This window comes from Taeniopygia guttata, chromosome 19 (assembly GCF_048771995.1).
Source record: "Taeniopygia guttata chromosome 19, bTaeGut7.mat, whole genome shotgun sequence".
In the NCBI taxonomy this organism is placed as follows: domain Eukaryota; kingdom Metazoa; phylum Chordata; class Aves; order Passeriformes; family Estrildidae; genus Taeniopygia; species Taeniopygia guttata.
Window position 1 is genome coordinate 374495 of NC_133044.1, and position 24586 is coordinate 399080.

Consider the following 24586-nt stretch of genomic DNA (forward strand, 5'->3'; position numbering starts at 1 on the left):
TCCCCAGCCAGGTCTGGGCTTGCTGCTGAGGGCTGAGCAGCCCCCGGTCCTCCCCCATTGCCTCCCATCCTTCTTAGAACAGCGGCGGTACAGCTGCCTTGGCCCCGCTGGGGCAGCCTCGCCCCATTTCCAGCCAAACTCAGTTTTACAATCACTCCCTGGGTGTTGTGAAATAGCGCAGGGAGGAGAGGGCTCAGGCGGCCAGGCAGGGCAAAGGTCACTCTGCCCCGCTGCTGCCGGACCTGTGCCACTCAGGGCAGCTCAAGGAGCAGGTTTTGCCCTGGCATGTGGGCTGCCAGCCTGGCTGGCCCCGCCGGGACCCGGCCCCTGCCTGCAGCCCTGCCAGGCTGGCGGGCAGCAGCCTCCCGCAGGACCCTCACTGCCTGCACGGCTGGTGTGGGCAGGAGGGAGCTGCAGAGTGAGATCAGACCCTGTTTCCTTCCAATTCAGTTTGAAACCTCCTGAAAGACATCACCCTCATAGACTAGCGAGGTTTGGCCTGCCCGCTCTCACCCTCAGTGTGCCCGCGCAGTCAGAGCTGTCTATTTTTGTAGTTCAATATTTATATACTCTATTAAAATGCTTTATGAGATTGACAGCAGCAGTCACCAACCAGCTCTTTGGTAAAAACAAACCCCAAAGCATATGAGCTGCACTAGCAGGGCAGAAATTAGCGGCTTTCATACTTTTTCTTTGGCTGTTATGTGACTAGTCAGGCTTTGGAGGGCTGCTTCCCATCCTTCCTAGACAATCCTGATAGACACAGTATGTTGCATCTTTATTACAAACTTCTTCATGAGATCATGGTGTTCATGACTGAGCATTGAAAAGTGGAGGGAGAAGTATGACCCTTCTCCTGTGTAAATACCTTCCTAGCAATCATCATCCGTAGTGCCTAGTATGTAAATGAAGCAACCCTGTCTGCGCTGCAGGGCCCTTTCCTCTGCACCAGTAATTAGCAGCTTGCTCAAGGAGTTGATCTCATTTCAGTGCCCCATGCAGGTCCCTCCCCAGTGCTCCCGGTGCTGGGCAGGTCTGGAGCCCGGGTGGGCAGCAGAGCCTCCTGCAGTGAGGGGGGTTCCAAAGGGATGGAGAGCGAGCACCCCAGTTCCCTCCTTCATGCCAATGTAATGTGCTTGGAAATTAGTTGTCAGGGCGAGCCCTGCACTTTTCCTTGGGCACATTTGCCTTGGAGCAGGAAGGATCAGCTCTTGCGTGCTGTACCTGCTTCAGTCACTGCTGCTTTTCTTAGGGGGGAGGGAAGCTCTAGAGATACTATATATACACTTATATATATATATATATATACACACACATACATGCACTTGTTTTGAAGGGAAAACACTGTATGATTGTAATAGAAATAATGTTGAGATAAATTATTTTAATCTTTGTATTTATATAAAATGATCAAAGAGATCAAAATGATAAAAAAAAATCAAAAAGACAGTATTCCTATTTTTTACTGAGTAGGCTGCTGGAGCCACCGGGAGCCTGAGAGCCACTGGGGCCCAGGCAGGGCCTGCCCTCACCTCCTGGAGCGGGGGCTCTCATAGACTCCCCCCTCGCACTGTAAGCTTGCCCTTAGCCTGTAAGGAGTAACAGGGACCTGTAGGTGCATTTAATCTGTGCTCTGCACTCCTCGGGAGTCCAAAGGGCGCACGCAGCTTCCACCTGCGCCGCACACCTGAAAGCACAGACTGAGGAGCGCCGCTGCCGCCGCCGATGGAACGGGCAGTGTTTGATGGTGACTTGTAAAGGTTAATGATTAGACTGGACATGGAAGCATAGCAATAACGCTCGGTTGTTAAACAACGTCTTGTGTGTGTAAACCACCACGTGCTGAGAGCTGTCTACAGACTAACAGCCGGGCTCCTCTCCTCTGCACCCCCTTTCGCTCTGTAGCTCTGCAGAGGTGTATGGATTTGATGTGTTTGGTTTGCTAATATCTCTCTTCCTTATTGTCATTATTGTTATATTATTATTATTATCATTATTTTTCCTAATGCTATCTGAGAAAGTGATGTCTCAGATGCACCTTGCAGCAGGTGTGAGGTGAGCAGTGGGTGTGGGAAGATGCACTCGCTGTGGCAGAGCCAGTCCTGGCAACGGGGTGCACGCTCCCCTGGACTTATTTAACCCTGGGCAGATTAGTCAGGAAGTTCTTCTTCTTGACCCTGTTAACTAAAAAGCCATATTTTCTGAATGTGTTTGCTAGGGCTAATCTAAGCACTCCCAGCCGTGTTCTTCCCATCCGCTCTAGGCTCCCAACCTTCCCACTGCTGCCTGGCTCTGTGCTGAGACAGTCTGAACTGGGGCCAGGCCCTGCTGGCTTCCCGAGGGAACTTCTGCGAGTCTCCTGATGGCAGGCAAAGCCAGGCCCACGGCCCAGCTGATGGGTGCTCTTTCCTGAGTGCCCAGGAGCGGTAGCGGTGACACAGGCAGAAACATCCTGCCTGAAGTGGCTGGAGCCAGCAGTGTGAAGGGATTGCTCTGCTTTTCCCAAGTTCTCCCCATAGGAAGGTAAATCAGCAGCACAACAAGGGACTTTCATTTTTGGGGGTTAGGTGAACATTTCAGAGTCCTTGTGCACAGCCTTGTGAAGTGGCTCCTGCTGCCCCAGTGAAGCCACACCATCCTGCCTTTGCTGGAACACCAGCCCTCATGTCCCAGCTCCCTGACGAGCCAGTCTGGCTGCAGTGACGCTGCAGCCGCCTCGCTGCACGCCTGTTCTTGTCACCGTCTTACACTGTCGGCGCCTGGCTGCCAGCAGGACGGGAGAGAACTCCCTTACGCCTCTGGGTTGGCTCATGCAGGTATCTGAGATCTGTGGGTAAGATCAGCAGTGCCGAGTGCCGGCTGGGCGAGCAGCAGGAGCTCGGGACCGATGAGCACAGCAGCTGTGGAGGAGCCACCAGACACCACGGCCAGTTAAAGCACAAGGATCAAAGCACCGTGTCCCCTCGCCGTCAGAGCTGCCCTTTGCTGCCCAGGGCCCCATTTCTGCCTCTGTGTCCTCCTTGCCAGCCCGGGCCCTGCAGGGACGCTGCTGTCCCAGCCCCATGAAGGGATGGTGCCTCTGGGCAGGACACGGAGGGTGACACTCGGTACTGCCACCACATCCAATCCTTCACCTCACCCTCCCCTTCCTCGCACGTTCGGGCAGGAACAGGGGGCGAAGCTGCCGGTGTGTGAGAGGTGCACCCAGCCCACACCCACACGGTGCCTGGCCCTCCCTGGCCAGGGTGCGGTTCTGCCTCCTGGCTCTTCCCCATAGATTCCAGTCATCTCACAGCTTACAAGAAAGCTCCCCTTTCCTGTTGTTGCAATTATCACAGGAATTAGACTATGGGGCCTGGGGAATGCCCCAGACCTTTGCATGTCGGAAGCAGCAGACCCTCTCTGCCCAGAGGCTGTGGGTACAGCTCTGAGCTGCACCCCTCGGCCCCCAGGGACGAGCCCTGCCTGTGTTTCAAGGTCACTGCCACCCCAGTGGGGTGGGGACATCACCTCTGCCTGGCCAGAGCTGTGCTGGAGCCCTGGCAGGGCTCTGGCAGAGAGGTGAGGAGGGCAGCACTTCTGGTCTCAGCTCCCGTGGTCCCAGAGCAGCTCTGGTTTCGTCGGAGCAGAAATATTGTCCTTGGCTGAGTTTGCGAACTCAGTGAGAACAATAAAGGCCTGTGCCTCGTGCTGGGGGGCACCGCCACAGAGGGACAGATGCCAAAGGTTTGACCCTGCTCTGCTTCATTTGAATATTCATTTTGCTACATGTCACCGGTTTTTGCCAGGATGATATTCATGTTGACTTTGCTTTTTAACCAAGTGCTTTTCAGAAGGTGTTAAGACCCAGAGACTAGAGAATGGAGCTGTACTTTAGAAGTTGTTGTAATATGCCTTTTTCTTAATAAAGATACTGAAATCTGCAGGGTGGTACTGTCCTACCCCAGAACGCAGGACCTCCAGCCACAAACCAGAAGCATCTCTGTCTCTGTCCCAGGACTGGCTCCTACCTCACTCCCCCAGAGCTCTTCCACAGCTCTGGGGAGTCCTCAGAGTGACACCCCAGTTCTTACAGGGGGCCTGCAGGTAGATGGGGGCATCATAATCAGATCTGGCATGCCAGGCCAAGGAGGAATGGCTTCCCACTGCCAGAGGGCACGGTTAGATGGGACATCAGGAAGGAATTGTTCCCTGTGAGGCTGGGGAGGGCCTGGCACAGGTTGGCCAGAGAAGCTGTGGCTGTCCCATTCTTGGAAGTGTTCAAGGCCAGATTGGGCAGGACACAGAGAAACGGAAATAACCTCTCCAATCAGTTTGTTTGGTTAGAAAGTTGACATTATCAGCATTGGGTACATGGGGGATTGTTCCACCAACCGTGTATGGCAATTATCAACACTTCTAACAATTGATACATTTTAAAAAACTAAGGAATTAGTGTTCATTGGCTACAGATTTCAGAGTCCTCTTATTAATTAGTATTCTCTATTGGTTAATGATTCCCTTCTTCCCATGCTGATTAATCTTTCTCTTCTTTTGGGTCAGTTGGTTTCTAGCATCAGTGGCCTCTGGGTTGATGGCCACACCCCCACGCCCCCACCCCACCAGAATTACCTTCTGCTCATTTGAAGCTGATTTCAGCATAACCACTGAGTTATTCCTTATCTTGGGAGTCCTGCCAAATGTCCTTGTGGCCCATAAATTCTGCACTCTTTGTGTCCATTCTTAGTGGTTACGTCCTTCCTCCCAAGCTATGCTAACTCCCTCCCCCAGTTCTTAGATCACTGGATCATGTCAAGCACTAAACTTTGTTTTTCTAACACATGGTCATCACTTACAGCTTGCTTGTTAGCTACTATGTGTTTCATGGACTAAATATCCTTTCTTGTTGGTTAGGCTTGAAAGTTACAAAGATCAAACGTTAAAAGAGCATCCTTTCTTAAGAAAGTTTGGTTGGAATTTTTGTTTTGCTTTGGTTGTGTTTTTGTTGTTTTTGTATTGGTTTGGTTGGTTTCTTTAATAGGTAAAAAAATTATTTGTTACAATTAAAGATTTCCCTAATATTTCCCCCCACGGCTGCAGACTCCTGTTTAACAAATACAACCTGTTCGGTACCAAGGGGGCCTGCGGGAAGGGGTCAGAGTGGAACCGGGGTCCCTTCCCTGCCCCGCTCTGTCCTGCTCCACGAACGCCGGGCGCGGTGTGCGGGGCGGCCGGGACGGTACACGCGGGACGGGCACACGCGGGGCGGTACTCGCGGGACGGGCCCACGCGGGACGGGCACACGCGGGACGGCACACGCGGGGCGGAACACGCGGGGCGGAACACGCGGGGCGGAACACGCGGGGCGGCACACGCTGCTCCCCGGCGGCGCACCGTGACCCGGTGTCTCCGGGCGGGGCACCGGCGGCCGGTGGCGTTCCGGGGCTCGGGGCCGCTCCGTTCCCGCGGGCGCGGCCCCTTTAAGGCGCTGCCGGCGCGCGGGGGCTGGCCCCTGGCGGACGCCGTAGCGCGGCGGGGCCGCACCACGTGTGCGGGCGGGCGGGCGGCGCTGTCCTTCGCGGGCCCATGGTCATCCGAGCGGGCGAGATGCCGCCGGCCGCCGTGCCGGCCGCGCAGGGCGCCGAGCAGCAGCACCCGGCACCCCGCCACAGCCGGCCCGCCGACGCGCACCAGCGCCCCGGTAAGGAGCCGGGCCGGGGCCTGCGGCGGGAGCGCGGGCCGGGCTGCGGCGCCGGGGAAGCCCGTGCCGGGGATGCCCGAGCCGGCGGCGCAAACCCGCCGCTGCCCCTCCGGTGCCGGGGCGCTCAGAGCCCGCCGGAAGGGTGGCGGGGGTCCGCGGGAGCGGTGCCGCGCCGGGCAGCCGGGCCGGTTCCGGCGGCTCGTCCTGCCGGGGGCAGCCCGGCGGAGCGGCCCGGGCGCGCCCCGCCGCGGGGCCGTGCGCCCGGCCCGGGGGCTCCGCTCGGCGGCGGGGTCGTGCCGGGGCCCGGCGGCCCCGCGGGAAGGCTCATGGCAGCCCCGAGGCTGCGCTGGCGGCCGAGGCCGGAGGCCGCGGCGGGTCCGGGCCCGGCGGTTCGGGAGCCCGCCCGGGCCGCAGCGGGGCCGGGCCGGGGCCGCGGCCCGGGGCAGCCGCGGGGTCGGGCGGCGCCCCGGGGCCGGGCGGGCCCGTCCCGGCGCAGCGGGAGCCCCGGGCCCGGTGAAGGTCACCTTCACGGGGCCGCTCCACCGCGCGGCCGCGGGGGGGCCCGGGCCCGGCCTGCGGGGAGCGGCCCCGGGGCCCGGAGCCCGTGGGCGACGGCGGCGGGTGCTGCCGGGCCGGGCTGCGGAGCGGAGCTCGCTCCGGCACCGCCTGGCGCTGCCACGGGCGGACGTGCGTGTCCCGGCGGCGCTGGGCAGCGGGGGTGGCACTCCGGGAGCTCGGGCTGCCACTGACATGTTAAATACTCGTGAGCAAGGGCTTTCCTGGGACGGGCAGAGGCTCGTTCGACATCTCAGCTGGAAACTGCAGGTTTAACTCGCCCTTTGCTGGCTGTTCTGGCTCTGTGCGGGAGCCTGCGTGGCTCAGGGACAGTGTGCAGCTCCATGTCCTCGCTGTTCTCAGCGCCAGCTCCCGGGCTGGCACCGACCCTGAGATGCCTGCAGCTGCCCTGGGGTTGCTCAGTGTGATGTTTGTATCTTCAAGAACTTAGGAGCCTGAGCACCATCTCTGCCTAGGCTCTTTTTTTTAGTTCCTAAAGCAAAAGGCACAGAAGCAGCGTGGCTCGTGGCTGGCCTTCGTCCTGAGGCACGTGAATCCCCTGACTGACCCACACGTAGCTTCCATCCCCCACTGGTTTTATGGTATCGAGGTGGATTTTTGAAGTTTGTCACCTAAAGCAAAGTTCACTGGCATTTGGTAGTGGAGCAGGTTGGATGCAGTTCAGGAGTGGGAAGCTCAGTGCTGGTAGCCTCCCCCTCTCACCCCCGTGCTGGATTTTGCAGCAAGCATCACGCCTGTAGTGCCAGCAACCAGGTTAAAAAGTTATGCAGTGTAATCTCTGCCTCTCCAGCCACAATTGATTGCTGAGGGAGGATGGAAGATGGAAAAATCCTTTATGTGATCCAGCAGTGCATGTGGAATCTGAGGAGGAGCAGAGGAAGGTCTCGCCTGGGAGCGGAGTCAGCCCGGCCACCCTGGCATCAGCCTCACCAGCTCTGTTGTTCCCAGTGCTGCGTGTGCCCTGCAGAGCACCCGTGTGGGCAGGCACTGGCTGTGTCTGGGGCAGCTCTCACCCAGTACCTGGAGCTGTGGGCTCCTTGCCGCAGAAACCCCCCCGAGCTGTGCCAGGCACCCGGGCTCAGGTGCTGGGCTCTGTGCCAGGCGTTGAGACTACTCTGACCTTCTGAATGCAGAAACATAAAAGCGTGGGCAGCTGGGGTTTCTGTAACGATTCTGATGGGCACAGTTTTGGGTTGTTACCTTTCCTATCAGCTGGTGTGAGATCAGACAGCCACTGTGTACAGCGTTTCTTGGATTATTTTTATTCCTACAGTCTTCTCTGCCTTAGAACAAGTTTCTCACATACAAGTTTAGCAGTGCTTCTAGCTACTGTAAAATGCCTTTCAACCTTGCCTTGCCCAAATTTGTCTTCTCCTGGCTCAGTCCCTCCGTCCCCAAGCTCCCTGCTTTCAGACACGTCTTCTGTTAGAGTAGCGGAGAATGCAGGTGTTAATTGAAAAACTGCTGTGGAGGCAAGTGTAGCTGTGCATTAGCAACAAGGTCAGAAGGCTGATTCTTAATCTGGGGGTATGCAATCGCTGTCTGTTGCCCAACCTTGGAGGTTCACTGGTGTTTTGGAAAGGACTGAATTGCTGGCAGTCGGGGCTTTTAATACGCAGCTTTAACAGGCTTGGGGGGGACAGTCGGAGGAAAGTTGTGCAAGAGAAATCTGATCACTAGTACAAGGTTAAGAAGAGGAAAGGAGTGTGATAGCACAGCATCTGTATGGCAGGATGAGGGATGGGAACCCGAGGGGATCGTGTTCAGGGCAGTTCTGTCAGTGGGATAAGAGCTGAGCTCCCACTGGAAGCTCTCTGCTCTGCCTGAGCAGCCTTGCTGCTGGGTTTTCCAGCTGAAAAGTGGAAGTAAGTAGGTCAGGAACATGCACTGAGATAAATCCACCTGCAGACTCAGAACTGCCTCGTGCACAGTAAAACCAGCACTGTGTTGCAGAATCCTGTGTTTACCTTCATTGTCTGTACATGACTAAACTTGGCAGCACACTCCTCTTCTGGCACAGCTTCCCAGCACTTGCTTTACTTTCCTGCATTGTGCTCCATTGGTTGTGCTGGAAAGTTGTTATTTCGAGAAGTTTTACAGGTCTGAAGTTCATGCATTTTTAAATTTGCATTTAAGAAGCAATGCCAGTCCTTGGGGCAGTGCTTGGACAGTGTGCCAAAGATGAAAACCAGCACGTGGTTCCTCCTGTGGTGGCAGTGGCTGTCACTTTTGGCAGTAGGTCAGGTTTTTGCCATAGTAGTAAGGCTCTCTCAGGATTAGCTTTTGGTTGGCATGTTTTTCTAAAAAAGCATTTCCTTAGTTTGTCTTTCACATTAAAGAGAAAATCTCTACTACAAGCTGTTGAAGAGGCTGCAGGCTCAGAGAAGTCGTATGTAGTTATGTCCAATGACATAAAACTGCAGGATCATGAATCTTGCCCAGAGCTCCAGCGGGTCGGATTAGCCTGTGACTAGCCCTGCTTCCCAGGCTAGCCAGCCTGCTGCCCTTGGGGTGGGATGAAACTGGGAATGGCAGTGTGGATCCTGGCCGTTCTCAGGCTGTGCTGTGCCGAGTACCCTGCGTGCTCTGTCTTTGCTGTTGGTGTCCCTGCAGCCTGCGAGGTCTCCACAGCCTGGAGGCTCACTGCAGGGTGGGCAGTGGTGCCAGCGGGCTCAGGGCGCTGTGCGAGCTGGGGTGGATCACCCGGTGGTGTCCCTGGCAGAGGGGTTCCTGTGGGGCAGGCACGTGCCCGGGCTGCTGCTTGCAGCACCCTTGCAGAGCTGCGGTCGTGGCCCGAGCGGCTGCGGGCGAGTGGACACGGCTGTGCCACGGGGCAGCCGGAGCTGCTGAGGCCATCACAGCTGCCAGAGCTCCCCTGCAAAACCTGCCCACAGAGCAGCAGGTTGGTTCCCTGCCCTTGCTGTCCCAGGAGCTTTCTCAAACTGAGGTATGCACAAGAGTAAGGCACAGAGACTTGGAGGATTATCAGCTGGTTCTTGGTTTCTGTCTGAAATACAATTCCTTCCGTCGGCTCTCTTGATATTTGAGAAACATGCTCTTCCTGACACAGTTCATGTTTTTGATTGTGCTGGTCTTTGCACTTTGCATTAGTCCTGCTCTTTGCGCCTGGTTTCTGTGATGTTTGAGTTGTGTGTTATTGTAGCAGCATCAACCAGACAGCCAGTTTCAAGGCTAGGTTAATGAAAAGTTTCGGCCAGATGGAAAGTTTACAAATGAGTTTAAATGTAGTTCCCAGATGTAGAGACTGCAGGATAGGTAACTGAGGGTGCCAGATGCAAAGCACAAAGCATTTCAGCAGCTCTGAGTGCCTGAGCCAGCAGCTGCGGGACCCTGTGGATGTCCTGGGGCTTGGCCCTGCCCAGAGCACTGCAGGCTGCAGCCTCACCGTGCTCTGCTCTCTCTCTGGGCCAGTCTCAGTGGTGTGAAGCTGCTGAGAAATAAATGCAGAGCTTGTACCTCTGCCTACAGATCTATTAGAACCAATTTGAGTTTAATGATGGCAGTAGAGCAGCACTAATGTTTCACTGTGGGCTCTTATTAAAAGAAGTCCTTGTTGAACCTAAAGTGGGAAGTTCCTGGGAAGCTGTGGTTTCTGCAGGGAGGCATCTCCACATGTCTCCCATCTTCCCTGACGGGATGTCCTGCAGAAATGTTTTCATTAGGCCATCTCTGGAGCTAATGCCTATTCATTTAGTTAATTTATTTGGATTCATTAAACTATTTATTCAGTTTCATTTATTATTCAGCTAAAATTTAATTTGCATTGCTGTACTGACACCAGCCTTCAAAGGTTAGAGCTAACTTATACACTCTTGTCAGCTTACATACGCATGTGAGCTTGCTTTGGCTGTAGTTAAAGAAATGCAGCTCAGCTTCATGAGACCTGACCAGGTATTTCTAGGAGATTCCTCCTCTTCCCAGAGGTCTCTTCATAAGGAGGAAGAGTTGAAGCTATCAGTACATTTAAAGTCCTTCAAAAATGACAAATCACAAGAAAAACACAGTGCTCATGTGATCTGAAAGTTGGTGCTGGCTCTTGGGACTGAGGGGTACCCAGTGGTGAGGCTCCAGAGCCCCGAGGCCTGTCCTGTGCCAAAGGAGCGATACCTGGATGATGCCAGCGATGGAGGTGAGGGGCCTGTGGCACGGCCTCGCTGGAGGCGAGCAGTGGCCTGCTTGGCCACAACCTCGCCGGCCACCTGGTGCTTGGAGAACGCTCCAGCGCCATAATCCCTGCTTCAGTTGCCATGGTTTTCCTTAAGTAGCACAGAGAGAGGAGAGGTGTTAGGGGATTGCATGTGTGGTTTTGTGGTTTGTGTGTGTTTTATATGGCAGAGTAGCGTGAGAGGAGACAGAATTCGTCTAGAAACTTACTGGTTCACAGCCTGAATGCTTTGTGCTCGCCTGCTTAGTATGGATGGCTGTGCCGGGCCCGGGCGTGCAATAGTAACTGCCCTCGCCTTGAAATTCAATGCATCTCACTTGCTCGGGTTTGGCACAGCGCTCCCGGGCTGCACTGGTGTGGCACTCGAGATGGAGCTATTTATACCCAGCGCGGCCCGGCCGGCATCCCCCGAGTGCCTGGGCAGCCGTGTGAGCCCGGCTGTGCTGCGGGCGGGGAGCAGAGCCGCAGCTGCGGGGCTGCTCCGCGCTGGGGACAGCGTGCAGCGGTGAGGATCCCAGGCTGCACTCTGGGGAAACTGCTGCCAGCCCAGCATCCGATTCTGGTGAGCACAGGGGACGTGGGATCCTGCGTGGAGTCGGCTGCTGGACCCCTGTGTCCGGCCGCGCTGGGGCCCAGCGGGCATTCTCTTTGGAGAAGGCAGCGGAGGGCACAGGCCGCGCGTGGGAGTGTGCCTTGTGGGGGCTTCAGTGTTGGTGTGAAACGCAGCTGACTGTTGTGATCCGGTGCTGCACCAGCCAGCCATGGGAAACGGCCTTTTTGCAAACTGCTGCAGGCAAGTCACCGACCTCCTCTTCCAGCCCCGCAGCTCTGGCTCACCCGACGAGAGGTCGCCCCTCTTGCCCAAGTCTCCCACCAGCTGCGCTGTCTTCCCAGAGATGCCAGAAGCTGCCCAGTGTGCTGGGCTGTATCCAGACATCATCCCCAGTGAGGCACTGACTGGAAGCTTGCAGAAGGGCACTGAATACATCCAAGACCTGTCTGAGAGCAAGGACAAAGAAGGAATGATGACAGTTTGTGATAAGAGCAGTTTGAGACCTGGCGTCGGCGCGGTTGGCCTGCTCCAGCGGACAGAGGCATCCCGTGCAGTGACTGTCCTTCCAGCCGACCTTGGGGACAGGCCGGCAGGGCTGGTTGATCATGCTCAGTCACTTGAGGCCTGCCAGAGCTGTGTGAAACTTGAGGACAGCGGCTTAGCCCACAGATCCTGCCGCCCGGAGGAGCACGTGGCAGCAGCTGACCCTGGAGCACATTCCGCTGGCCAGGGCCACGGCGAGGGGCGAGCAGCCTTAGCCTTGGCTCCAGACAGCGTGCTGAAGTGCAGAGGTCCTGCTCCCTCCCTGGGGAGCCCTGGGACACCGTCCTCTGCTCTGCTGTCAAGTGCGGGGAAAACCCTGCCAGCACCAAGTGCAGTTGTGCTGCCTGTTCCCCCTGGTGAGGCGTCACCTCAGGCTCAGAACACAAGTGCTGGTTGTGTGACAGAGCCTACTGCCTGCCCCAGCACAAGGTCAAGCTGCGGTGCTGATTCCCAGGCCCAGGTTCTGGCCTCAAAGCAGCAGCAGCAGAAGAAGAAGAGGAAGAAAAAGAGGCTTCCTCTCCCAGGTGCTCTGTCCTGCTACATGGAGCCAGCACACCGTATGCCCCTCACAGGGGTGGGTGGCTGCGTGCGCCTGTGGGATGGGGCAGCACAAAGGAGAGGGGAGGGGTGTGGAGGTGATGTTTTAACTTCACAGGTGAAGGAGGAAGGTGGCAAGTTATCCCACCTGGGTGTGTACAACAGAGGGACCTGTCTGTGCCTTGTTCATGTCAGCAAAGCAAACTTAAAGGTGTTTTGCTTGTCTTTTTCTCAGTTCATAAGGTAAATCCCTCTTTTGTTTGTAACTGCGAACGTGGTCCTTGTAAAGGATGGGAGTGGATCTGCCCAGCCCAGTCTGCAGCAGGTTGGGTGGAAGTGTGCAGCTGTGAGGGACCAGCACAGGAAGCCTTTGGTTTCCTTCACCTGTGTGGAGGTGGAGGACAGGCCTGAGCTATGGGGGGGAGCAGGTCCGTCAGCTGTGCTGAGGATGGGATGGGTGTTCCTTCTTTGCCTTCACCTGATGCATTATTGCAGTGCAGTGGGGACAGTGGGCCCCAGCCAGCTGGCCTCTCAAAATGGCACTGGAGCTGATCATAGGAAATGCATTCCAAAAGTTGGTGCTGGTAAAGGTAGGGGAGTTTAGTTTTTAGTTTTGTCCCTCTAGCAATTTCTCCAGTTACTAAATGTAAGGAAGGAAACTCCCCACTAACAGAGCAGTCCCTGCAGACCAGGCTAACTCCCAGCAACACAGTGTTGCTGACTTCTGGATCCAATAATCTTTGAAAAGGATTTGTGTCTGACTTTGGTTCAGAAGATTTGTTAGAACGTCAATCAGTTATTAACCACCTGTTCCCAGGATCTGTGCTGTCTAGCTGTGCGCAGCCAGCAGGTTTTGGGTTCTCAGGTGTGTGCCCTCCCTCACGCCAGGGTCTGTGCAGGGGTGTGCCAATGCCACAGCCTGGCTGTAGCTGGGAAGCGTGATTAAAGCAGGCCCTGTCACCCTGCAGGCTCCGAGATGACACCTAATCTCCCGTCTGATCCTTTGTGCCAGGGTGGGCGGGTGCGGGTCGCTGCAGCGGTGCCCAGCCACGCTCTGCTCTGCGTGTGTGCAGGGATTGCTGCGCTCTGCTCTGCGTGTGTGCAGGGATTGCTGCGCTCTGCTCTGCGTGTGTGCAGGGATTGCTGCGCTCTGCTCTGCATGTGTGCAGGGATTGCTGCGCGCTGCTCTGCATGTGTGCAGGGATTGCTGCGCTCTGCTCTGGGCAGCACTGAACACCGAGGTACAGCCCGGCCGGAGCTCGCAGCCTCTGCACGCTCCGAGCTGCAGCTGGAGTGCAGGAGGAGGGTCCTTGTGGGGCACGGGCACATCCCTGGGAATGGCAGGGGAGACCAGGGGTCACAGCCTTCGGTCGAGACCACAAACCTGCGTGTGGAGGCCGACGTGACCCGGCAGGGATCTCCGTCTGCAGCAGCGAGCAGGGCGGTAAGCGGGAGGAGCGGGTGGAACCGCTTCCCTGTGACTCAGACACCTTCTGTGAGCCACGGCAGCCAGACACGGCTGCCCGCCTGTTTGGGGCTTGAAGGAGAGCAGGGAACAGGAGAGAGGTCTGTGCAGGTGTCGTTAAGGTGTTCCTGTGCCTCCTCCTGCTGTCCCAAGTAGGCTGAAATCCTGTGAAATCCATGAGTGCCCCATGATGTACTCCCCCTGCGCTGGCACTGCCGAGTCGGGCTGCAGCGGGTGGGAGGAAGCGGTGACCCACTTTAAGGCAGGTGGGTGCAGCTCTGCTCCCTCAGGGTCCACAGCAGGTGAGTCAGCACCCAGCAGGCAGCACAGCCTCCAGGCCAGCTTGCACTTCCTTGAAACATCCCCATTCTGTACAGAACCCCTCTGGAAAGCTGTGCCTGGCTCACATCCCAGGGTTAACCGGCTGCACAGCAGATCTTCTCCAGTCCAGACTTAACTTTTGTTTCTGAACTTAAGACTGTGCTGGCTGGAGCTAGATCCTCTAGCATAAGGAGTCATGAAGGTGTTGCCTCTACATGTCTCTTGTCACAAAGTGCAGCACTGTGCTGGCCCTGCCTTCATTCAAGTAAGGAAAAGGGGTGGAAGGTGTGAACATGTATTATTTCTGCAGACTAGGAGGAATATTCTGATTTCTGAAACATTAGCTAGTTTGAGGATCTTGCACCACTGAGCAGTGAAAAGCAGAAGTGTGGTCCTGGCTGATAACTTTCCCTTGTTGTGTTCAGGTTTCCTCTCTCTTGGCTTTGCTGCTGAAGGTGTTTGCTGTTCTGCAGACTGACGTGTGGATGGGTTGCAGTGCCAGCCTTCCTTTGAGCCAAATTCTGTCTCCTTTCTGGCTACCGCAGCAGGAACAGAAGTGATCCTGCCCTGCCTGGATGGGCAGGGGCTGGGCCAAGCCTGGCTGGGGCGCCTGGCAGGTCATCCTGTCTGCAGTGCCGGTAGCCCCAGGTGCAGCATTTCCGTGGTGGCTTGTCTCCGCTCCCTCCAGATCCCCACATGTTCAGGCAGCCCAGGAGTATGGCTGTGCTGGCTGTAGGGTGTGACGAGGGGCTCTCCCCAGCCCTTTGGGCATGGTGTGGTTTTTCTGAAACCACATCTCTCGAGGCACTCTTGCATGGAGCTTTTCTTCCTCCTTTCTAGCATGACAGCAGCTCACTGGAGCCAGAGCCAGTCTCGTCTCGTTTGCCCGTGGCTTCATCTGTCAAAGAAATGAGCAGCAAGTGCTGGGGACATATGCATAGTGACAGGGAACATGAGCAGCAGCTGCTGAGCTGCTGAAGGCAGCCGAGGCTGCGTGAGGTAGCTCTGCTACCTGCTGCCTTTCGGAATGGCGGTGCTCTCATTGCGTTTTTTGCCCTTTCACCATGTCCTAAGTCAGCCCTGACAGTCTTCTCTGAGGGTTTGCTGTTGGCAGTCGTCATCATCTGGGGCAGGGATGTGACCCTTCAGGGATGCTTTTGCAGGGCTTGTTGCTGCAGCCTCATGTTGTGCTCCAGAGGTGTACAGGGGGATGTGGTGCTGCCATCTCTCTTCTGGGTTATTGTGAAGACTGGATGACTTCTCTGGGCTGCGAGAGCAGTTGGGGCTGATGGAGAAGAACTGGCTGTGACAGCTGTAAGTCCTCAAGCCACAGCACTGGTCTAGGAGGTGAGGGAGGCTGAGCTGCCATTTCCTCTGGAGTGGGGACTGGTGCCTTGCTGGGAGGTGAGGATGAGGAGAGACACCTGCCAGCTGGAGCTGGCTGCAGCCTGAAGGCATTGGCCTGGCTTGCAGCTGTCCTGACCCTGTGCAGCCTTTCAGAAGGGCTGTTTCTGCTGCCTGGGAAAGCGCCCCACCTGCACCATCTGTGCTGCCTGCAGGTGGGGGCCAGAGAGCACCAACCTGGAACTGCTGCTGCGTGTGACCTTGGGGTGCAGCCGAGTGTGCTGGGCCAGCCCTGCAGGGAGCACAGCCTGAGGGACACGATGCTCTCTGCAGCACCCACTGCCCCGGGTGTGCGGGCTGGGCTGGTGCCCTTGGGGCACTGGCCTGGCACACTGGGGGCAAGGAGTACTCTGCCATCTCCCAGAGCTGCTATCTGCAGCTCTTTCCACTCTTCCAGCTTCTCCTGGCAGCCCCTTGGTCCTCTTCAGTGTGGTCCCCAGCCTGGTTCTGAGGATGTAGGCTCAGTTTAGGAGACTGGCAGCTTCCTAGATCTTATCTGCTCTCTGATGCTATCCAGCTCATTGGAAAAGAAAACAAACCATTGCAGAGCTGTGAGGTGGGTGCAGAGAGCTCCCCAGCCCTGTGACACATCTGTCTAAACGAGCACTTAAAATGTCGTCACCATTTTCTTGAATAAAAGTGCTTAGGCAAAGCCTCACCCTGGCACCATGGGATCTCTGGAAAGTATTTTGGAAATGCAGAGGGTGGCCAGATGTGGGCAGGGCCGTGGGAGCTGCTGTGTGCCTGTGGTATAACCAGGCTGCCACGTGAGCAGAGCGGTGCTGCCGCTGGCCTCCCTCTCCCTCTGCTCTTTAACGTGTTGGTGCAGAGGTTACAGCTGCCTCCAGGCCGCAAAGCACCACACACCCTTTTTTTGTAATTAAGAGGCTTCTTAAGACAGCTCAGTGTAGTGTACACTGACCCATCCTCCCTGCTGCCCTTCCCTCCCCTTTCTGCACGTGGTTAGTGGAAGATGCAAACACCGCAGGCAAGGGAGAGCACCTTAATTATGCTGTGAGGGAAGGGCCTGGCACACCTCTGTCTAGTGAGCAGCAAGTGCAGAATAAAACCCTGCCTTTTTAGCCCCTGATTAGCTCGGGCTTTGCAGGTCCAAGCCAGTCTCTGCAGCCCATTGGAGAGGGCCTTGTCTAAACCCTTCTCTTCTTGCCCAGAGCACCCGTCTGGCGTGGCACTGATGAATGGCAGCGGCCCGCATGACAGCCTCAAGGGCGAGAAGGATGCCAAGCAGAATGGCCATGAGGAGGCTGACCCGGGAGAAGATGGGAACGACCAGGAGGTCATCGTCATACAGGATACGGGATTTACTGTCAAGATCTGTGCTCCAGGGATAGAGCCCTTTTCCCTGCAGGTACCTGCCCTCACCAGCTGGGGATGGGAGTAGAGGTGGTGGGGAGTATTTGAGCCAGATCCTTTCAGCCAGGCAGGCAGGGAAGGAGGCAGTGCCTGGGAAAGGCCCCTGTTAACCCTCACAGCCTGCACAGTACCTTCAGGCTGCCTGCAGCTCCCTGACCTGTCTATCTTCTGACCAGGACTAGGTGGAGAAGGGGGCAGCAGAGGATGGAAAGTGCAGGAGAGACTGCCTGGCCCGTGCCTTGACAGAAATGAAGGAAGAAGGGATGTGAGCAAGAGGCTGCCTAGCCCAGGCCTGCCTGGGCATTGCAAGGACAGGGAGGGTGCTTTGTTCTGGATCCCAGGTGTGGAGCAAGGGGAAGGAGAACTCGCTGTGGTGTAGCTCCTTGTCCACACAGAGGGGCTTGGCTATGGAGCTGAGCACAGGGAAAATGCCCTTCCCACTTCTGGGCTGTTTTAAAGAAATGTTGTGAAAACGTGATTTCTGGGCCTGACTGAGGAAGGGAAAATCCCTTGCTTGCTCAGCAGTTATGACATGATGCTGCTTCAGGGCAGCCTGGATTTGGTACAGTGACAGGTGCTAGCAGAGCTCAGGGAGCTCAAGCACCGACCTGAAGATCAAGGGAACAATGCAGTCTCCACTTCCCTCTGGATGGAGAGCTCTGCCTCATGTAATGTGGACAGTGACATGCTGCCAGCTCAGGATGGGCTCTGATGGGCCTGGTTCGTGGTCCCATTTAGATTGATACCTCACCAAAAACTATCTGAATGAAGTCTCTCTTAATTTTGAGGAGCGGTATCTGGGATTTAAACCCAGTGGGAAGTTCGTATCTCCCCAAGACTGGCAGAGAGTGCAGCAAAATCCCATCCCCTGTGGAAATAGCTGCATCTCAGACTGGCTTTTTGTCTCTTTTAAATCCCCCTGGCTGTTAGTTTTAATAGGCTAATAATAGCAGGCTGTGTTGTTTACAGCAGCTTATGTAAACTACCCGAGTCCTCTGGGTTTTCCAGCAGTGTCAGTGGTGCTGGAGCAGAGCAGGAGGTGGGGAGCAGCCCCGGTGCTCAGGTGCAGTGGCACAGACACACCAGGCATGGGGAGGAGGAACTGGGCTGTTTTCCATGTGCGGCATTCAAGGTCTCACCACTGGTGTGGTGTGAACAGATAAGGGAAGAGCCCCGCTTCCCCCACTACCTTCTGTTCCTTCACTGCCCTCTGTCACCTCTGTCCCATGACAAGTGCTTGGTGCAGTGCCTGGCTGTTATGTCTCTGGGTGCCAAGCCCTGTGGGGTGGAACTGCGGTGGCTGACCCTGCCAGAGGTGACAGTGCCCTCCCAGCAGGAGCAGAACTGATCTTCCTGGGAAGGGAGGTAGAGTCTGGCTTTCCAAGCCTGCAGAGAGAGGTCAGAGAGGTTTCTGATATTGCAGCTGAGGGGCAGAGTTTGGTAAGAGCATGTGGGAGGGTAAACAATAATTGTCTGGGTTCTTACCTTCTTAAGGTTTCTCCTCAAGAGATGGTGCAAGAAATCCATCAAGTGTTGATGGACCGGGAGGATACCTGCCATCGGACCTGCTTCTCCCTGCAGCTGGATGGCAACGTCCTGGATAACTTTGCTGAGCTGAAGACAATTGAAGGACTGCAGGAGGGCTCGCTGCTGAAAGTGGTGGAAGGCAAGTTCTTTCAGACTTGGGAGGGAATGAGTGAGAGTTTTCTTAGGGAGTGATTTTGGCCACCTGTCAGCTCTTTCCTGTGGTTCCATTTTGAGACCTGTATGCCAAAGGAGTAAGCAACTGTCTAATTCCAGTTTCTTTCCTTGCTTTTTGGTCATCAGAGCCATACACAGTGCGAGAAGCCAGGATACACGTGCGCCACATCCGGGACCTTCTGAAGAGTCTTGACCCATCAGATGCTTTCAATGGTGTGGACTGTAACTCATTGTCCTTCCTGAGTGTCTTCACTGAAGGAGACCTGGGAGGTATGGGTCCAAAAGACTTCTCTGGTGTGGTCAGTGGTTTCATTCCCTGACTCCTTGCTCAATTAAACACACAGTAACAATCAGGTGTCCTGGGTCAGAGTGCAGGAGTGCAGAGAATACTTGGAGTACTTCTGCATCCCTCTTTGAATGATAACTGGGGGAGGGAATGCTGCACTTCTGAGAACTGACTTTATGTCTCTGTCCGTTCTAGACAGTGGAAAACGGAAGAAGAAAGGTACTGAAATGGAACAAATTGACTGCACCCCTCCTGAACATATCCTGCCAGGTAGCAAAGAGAGGCCCCTGTGTGCCCTTCAGCCCCAGAACAGAGACTGGAAGGTAGAGTTCTCCTGTGTCATTGAAACAGCTGCTGGCACATTCCTCACAGCAACCTGGTGGTCAAAGATTGAAAGCTGAGCTGAAGTGGACTTTGGGATTTGCTCTGCTTGGTGCTTAACAAGTGCTGGGATAGCACTGCTTAGCCAAAAGAATAAAGTCCAGGAGCTGGTGTGTAAAACACTGGACATGGAGTCTGGACATGTGCAGAGTGTGGAAGGGCCAGGCTTGCTGGGCTGGGTGGCAGAGAAGGGAAAGCAGCATTCCTCTGCAAAGTCCTGGAGACAGGATCTGCAGGTCACTACAGATTGCCCTTAGCTTTCCCATGCCCTCCCACTCGGATGCTGTTTAGAAGCTGCCATTTGAAAACAAGTACAGCAAGAAATCCATACCCTGTGCAGCCCAAAGGCCCAGGGTGTCTGTTTTCACCCATGTCTCATGGTGTGAAAGGCAAACTGGTGGATTGCAGAGGGCTCAGGAAGCTGTGCTCTGGAGAGCAGGTGCGTTTGTAAGCTCTGTTTCTGGAACCGAGCAAGGGCAGCAGGTAAAAGGGATCTGGCATGTACATTGAGTGACTCTAACTCAAAGAAATTAGTTCCTGCTGACAGGAGTTGCTTCTGTTGTGTTCTGCTGTAGCCTTTGCAGTGCCTAAAGGTTTTGACGATGAGTGGCTGGAACCCTCCACCCGGTAACAGGAAGATGCACGGGGATCTCATGTATTTGTACGTCATCACGGTGGAGGATCGGCACGTCAGTATCACTGCCTCCACGCGGGGATTTTACTTGAACCAGTGAGTAACTGAGAGTCTTCCTGTCTGCCCTGCAGCAGCCAACTGGAAAACAACTCAAAAACAAACAGTTGCAGCTTTTTTTTTTTCCTGTGGCAGAAACAGCCTATATTAATTCGCTGCTCACATGGGTTTGTGGGAGTTGCTATACTGGACTGGGCTGTTCAGACATGCCTGGTACCACTTCTCCATAGTGGCTAAATGCCTGGTGCTTTAGGGAAAGTTTAAACATCCCACAATGTCATCAGCTATTTAGAGCATTTTGAGTTGGGAGGAAATTCCTTCCTGACTATTGCAACTATGATATTTTGCCCTGAAGCAAAAGCACAGCCTGTCAGAACTGCCTGAGCTGGGTGCAGATTTGACTACAAATAATTTCTTTTTTTGTTTTTTTTAATGGTAACTGTGAGAGGCTGTTGTGTCTATGCCTGTTGGAGCGGCTGTGCTGAGGGGATTCTCTGTTAAGCAAAGGCACCTTTGGTGTGTTTGGGAAGTTCTGTGAAATCGGTCCTTCCCAGCTATAAAAATAAAAGCCTCTCTAGATCCTGGGGATGGCTGAAAAAGGTCTAAATTAAAAAACCATCAGGACCAGGTGCAGAGTTACTGGCTGTTTCATTTGGGGAGGCTAGGTCCGGTCCTTGCTGCCCACCTGCCTCTTGGCCCCATGGTCTCTCTCCCACAGGCAAGGGCACATGGTGCAACCTTAGGTACTGTGCATGTATGAAGAGCTCTCAGGCATTTTCCACGTTCCTAGGGTGTGGAAAGTGTCAGGTATGACAATGGCTTTTTACTGTTTGTTTGGTTTTTTTTGGTTTTTTTTGTTTTTTTTTTTTCTTGCAGGTCTACTGCATACAACTTCAATCCCAAACCTGCAAACCCTAGTTTTCTCAGTCATTCCTTGGTGGAACTACTTAACCAGATCAGCCCTACCTTCAAAAAAAACTTCTCTGCTCTGCAGAAGAAACGGTAGCAGTGCTTCTTCCTCTCTGGTTCCTTGGGCAGCCCAGTGTGAAGCTGGGGAGGCTGAGCTGGTTCTGGGGAGCTGGATGCCAGTGGTGCAGCAGGGATTGCTCAGTGTCTCTGAGCTCGGGTCATGATGGGTGGTTGGGACATGTGAGTGGAAGCTGCAGGACGACAGAGCACCTGGCTGAACGACAGGCAGCACCCTGAGGATCTCCCTGATCCACAAAAGAGACTGAAGCACAAGTATCAGTGAAAGTAATACAAGAGGGCTTTGTGTAGGCTTACAGTGGTGAGAGGTTGGTTGTTTTAAACATGTCTGTGCATGTTAATATTCTGTAATTTCCTCTAGCTCCTATAATAATGACACAACAATAAGGCATTGTTTGATGCTCCTGTCCTTGCTGCAGGGACCATTTGTTCTGCTCCAGGACAGTGGGTCCTGTGCAAAAGCCTGTCATTCTTCAGAGTCACTTAATGAACTGCCTCGGCTCAGCAGGGTGTGTATTGATAGGCACATTGTGTGGCTTTTGGGAGCTCTGCTCCTGCTTCATTAAGGAGATGAAAGTGACACTAGATGAGGGCTGAAATTAGCAGCAGCCTCCAGCCACCACTGTGACTATCTGGCCATTTAAAAATTGCTGTACTGTGTTGCTTTTTGGGCCAGCAGTAGCTACAGATGAGCCCCCAGCCCCTGCAGAGAGCAGACAAATTACATGAGAAACCTTCAGCAGTGCCTGGGTTTCCACTGTGCGCCACTGTTACATTGAGGCCTGTAGGGACCAGTGTGAAAGCACAGGGAAAATTCTTCTGGAATAGAAAGGATTCTTCCTTCATAAACATCTAATTGTTGTTTCTCCCAAACCAGGGTTCAGAGACACCCCTTTGAGAGGATAGCCACTCCTTTCCAAGTGTACAGCTGGACAGCCCCGCAAGCAGAGCACGCCATGGACTGTGTCCGGGCGGAGGACGCCTACACCTCCAGACTGGGCTATGAGGAGCACATACCTGGACAGGTACTGGGCTTGCTCTGCCTGACGACAATGGCGAGAGTTTTGCTGCCAGCTGTGCTGAGAACAAGTTAACTTGCAAAAAGTAACCTCTGTTATTTGTGGGAGTGTTTTGGTCATCAAAGGAAAGCTTGCAGGAGTCCTTGTTCTTCACGGGGCTCTTGACTACAGGGGCTGTGCTGCTCAGGCTGCAGCTCCATGAGCGCAGAAGTGACTGAGAGGAGCAGCTTCTGCTCTGGTGTTTATAAATTCCATGTGTTTATAAATTCCGTGTCCCTTCTCTGAAGAGTGCCACTGCATAGGAGGTAGACCACTCCCTTGTGCCAGTCAGGCCTGGGATGACTCCTCTGTCTCTGAGCAGACTGCTCCAAATGCTTCAGCTGCAGCTTTCTAGCAAGAGTGGTGCAGGGCAGCAACGGCCAGCCGTGGGCAGCACGTGCCTGCAGTTGCCCACAGCACTGGCTAATGACACCTGCACTGTGCTGCCCCTTTAGTGCCCCTGCACGGGCTGGGCTGATGCAAGATCTGTCCCAAACTGCTGTTGAATGAAGCCCACTCTCGAGGTGTATTCATTCCTGCTGCTAAGTCACTTCCTCTGAGCTCCACAGCAGCCTGAATTCTTCCCCTTCCTCTCCCTTCTCTCCCAAAATGCCTTGTGAAGCAGGAATGCTGCCTTGCCAGCCCCTTCCCACGCAATGTATTGAATCCCACAAGGCTTTCCCTCCCTCTTTCAGACCAGAGACTGGAATGAAGAGCTGCAGACCACACGGGAGCTGCCACGCAAGAACCTGCCTGAGAGGCTGCTGAGAGAACGAGCCATTTTCAAGGTAACTGTGGGATATGCAGGCAGCTCCTCATGCAGCCCCTTCTTTGCTGCCTGTGTTCTGGCTCCTGGGACTTGTACTGAAGCCACTAGCCAAGCTCACAGTAGTAAAAGCCAGCAACCTGCCTGCCTACTGGCTCCTGGGAGGAGAGGAGCAAAGGAAAAATTTGCAGGGAGCTTTGGGAGTGTGGGGGTCCATCCTGACCCCGCTTTCTCTCCATGTGCCTCCAGGTTCACAGTGACTTCACTGCAGCAGCAACACGAGGTGCTATGGCTGTCATTGATGGCAATGTCATGGCCATCAACCCCAGCGAGGAGACCAAGATGCAGATGTTCATCTGGAACAATATTTTCTTCAGCCTGGGCTTTGACGTCCGTGACCACTACAAGGACTTTGGAGGAGATGTTGCTGCTTATGTGGCTCCTACCAATGATCTCAATGGTGTGCGGACCTACAACGCTGTGGATGTGGAAGGGCTGTACACGCTGGGGACTGTTGTGGTGGATTACAGAGGTTACAGGGTGACAGCTCAGTCTATTATTCCTGGCATCTTGGAGCGGGAGCAGGAACAGAGTGTCATCTATGGGTCAATAGACTTTGGCAAGACAGTTGTGTCGCACCCCAAGTACCTGGAGCTGCTGGAGAAGACCAGCAGGCCGCTGAAGATCCAGAAGCACAAAGTTCTCAACGACAAGAATGAGGAGGTGGAGCTGTGCTCCTCAGTAGAGTGCAAAGGCATTATTGGCAATGATGGGCGTCACTACATCCTGGACCTGTTACGCACTTTCCCTCCAGATCTAAACTTCCTGCCTGTTGAAGGGGAGGAGATGCCAGAGGAATGTAAGAAAATGGGGTTCCCCAAGCAGCACAGACACAAGCTTTGCTGTCTCCGTCAAGAGCTTGTTGATGCCTTTGTAGAACACAGGTGAGCAGAGCTCCCCTTTTCCTCCACCTGCAGCTGGTCAGGTCATGGTTCAAGGCAGGACCTTGCTGAACTGTCCTGGGAACATCCCAGCGCAGCTCCCAGAAGTGAGCAGCTAATTGCCCTATTGCTTGGCTGTGTAAATGGCAGTTGTAGGAACTTAATTAACAAGCGGTGAGAACAATAGGGATTTGAACAGGGAGCCAGGGAAAGAGATGGTTTGTGTTTTAGTCTCCAGATCTATTGTTGTTAATTCCTGTCCAAACATTTAGAAGTTCTTCGTTCCCTGCAGGTGTCCTTTCCACTTGATGGCTAGGGAATGGGAAGGATTTATGCTTCTTTTTAAGGCATTCCCAATGTCCTGAAAGTTATGTTTGTTTCTAGAGGCTGGAAAAAATCCTGTGGGCGCTGCTGTAGGCGTGTTTGTGGTGGGATGTTTGGGGCACAGGGTGCTGGCGAGGCAGGGGAGCTCAGGGAGTGGGACACGTTCCAGACGTGTGGTGCTCTGGGGCTCTGCTGCGCTGAATTGCCCTTTCCCTTTGCTGCAGGTATCTCTTATTCATGAAGCTGGCTGCGCTGCAGCTGATGCAGCAGAAAGCCAACAAGCAGGAGAGCTCGGCTGCGCTGGAAAATGGTGCCTGTGCAGAGAATGGCGCCGCAGACAGCGAGAGGCCTGAGTCAGAGGATGGGAAAATAGACGACAGCGTGACTGGGCTTGATCAGGTGAAGGAGCTCGCTGAGACCATCGCGTCTGATGATGGAACAGGTATTGCAGCCTCAGCACCAGCTCCCTGGTGGGCTGGCACTGGTGGGAGCTGCGCCAGGCTGGGGGTGGTTGGGGTGACGGTGCTTAAACAGAACAAGCTCTGGCTGCCTGTCAGTGTTGCCTGGCCCCTTTGTTAGAGCTGCTCGCCCCTGGGGGCAGGGTGAGTGAGGTGTCTGAACCCAGCAAGACCACCAGCCCCTCAAGTCTTCCCTGGGAGCAAGAGCCTGGTCAGGCTGGCCTGGGGAGGGCTGGGGCCAGGCAGGAGGCCAGCAGTGCATGGGCACTTTTGGGAACCCCAGGCTTGGATTTCTGAGAGCGTGTGCTTGGAGGTGGGGACATCCATGGGGTTTTTGGGTCATCTTATGTGCTC

The 24586-nt window shown here is 54.9% G+C and overlaps 1 protein-coding gene across 2 annotated transcripts in view; it reads left to right on the forward strand.

The window, feature by feature from the left end:
- The first annotated feature begins 5504 nt into the window (after window positions 1-5504).
- Window positions 5505-24586, forward strand: part of CLUH (clustered mitochondria homolog) — a 32514-nt gene continuing 13432 nt past the window's right edge. Inside the window, exons 1-11 of one of the 2 annotated variants that reach the window (XM_041720063.2) lie at window positions 5505-5680; window positions 16438-16634; window positions 18134-18305; window positions 18467-18610; window positions 18822-18949; window positions 19583-19737; window positions 20575-20700; window positions 21563-21710; window positions 22439-22531; window positions 22759-23453; window positions 23999-24216. In XM_041720063.2, coding sequence (XP_041575997.1) covers window positions 5566-5680; window positions 16438-16634; window positions 18134-18305; window positions 18467-18610; window positions 18822-18949; window positions 19583-19737; window positions 20575-20700; window positions 21563-21710; window positions 22439-22531; window positions 22759-23453; window positions 23999-24216 — 2191 coding nt within the window. In that variant the 5' untranslated portion in view covers window positions 5505-5565. Of the gene's footprint in view, window positions 5681-11158; window positions 12063-16437; window positions 16635-18133; window positions 18306-18466; window positions 18611-18821; window positions 18950-19582; window positions 19738-20574; window positions 20701-21562; window positions 21711-22438; window positions 22532-22758; window positions 23454-23998; window positions 24217-24586 lie in introns of those variants that run through there. The other variant, XM_030287989.4, reaches the window with a different exon arrangement.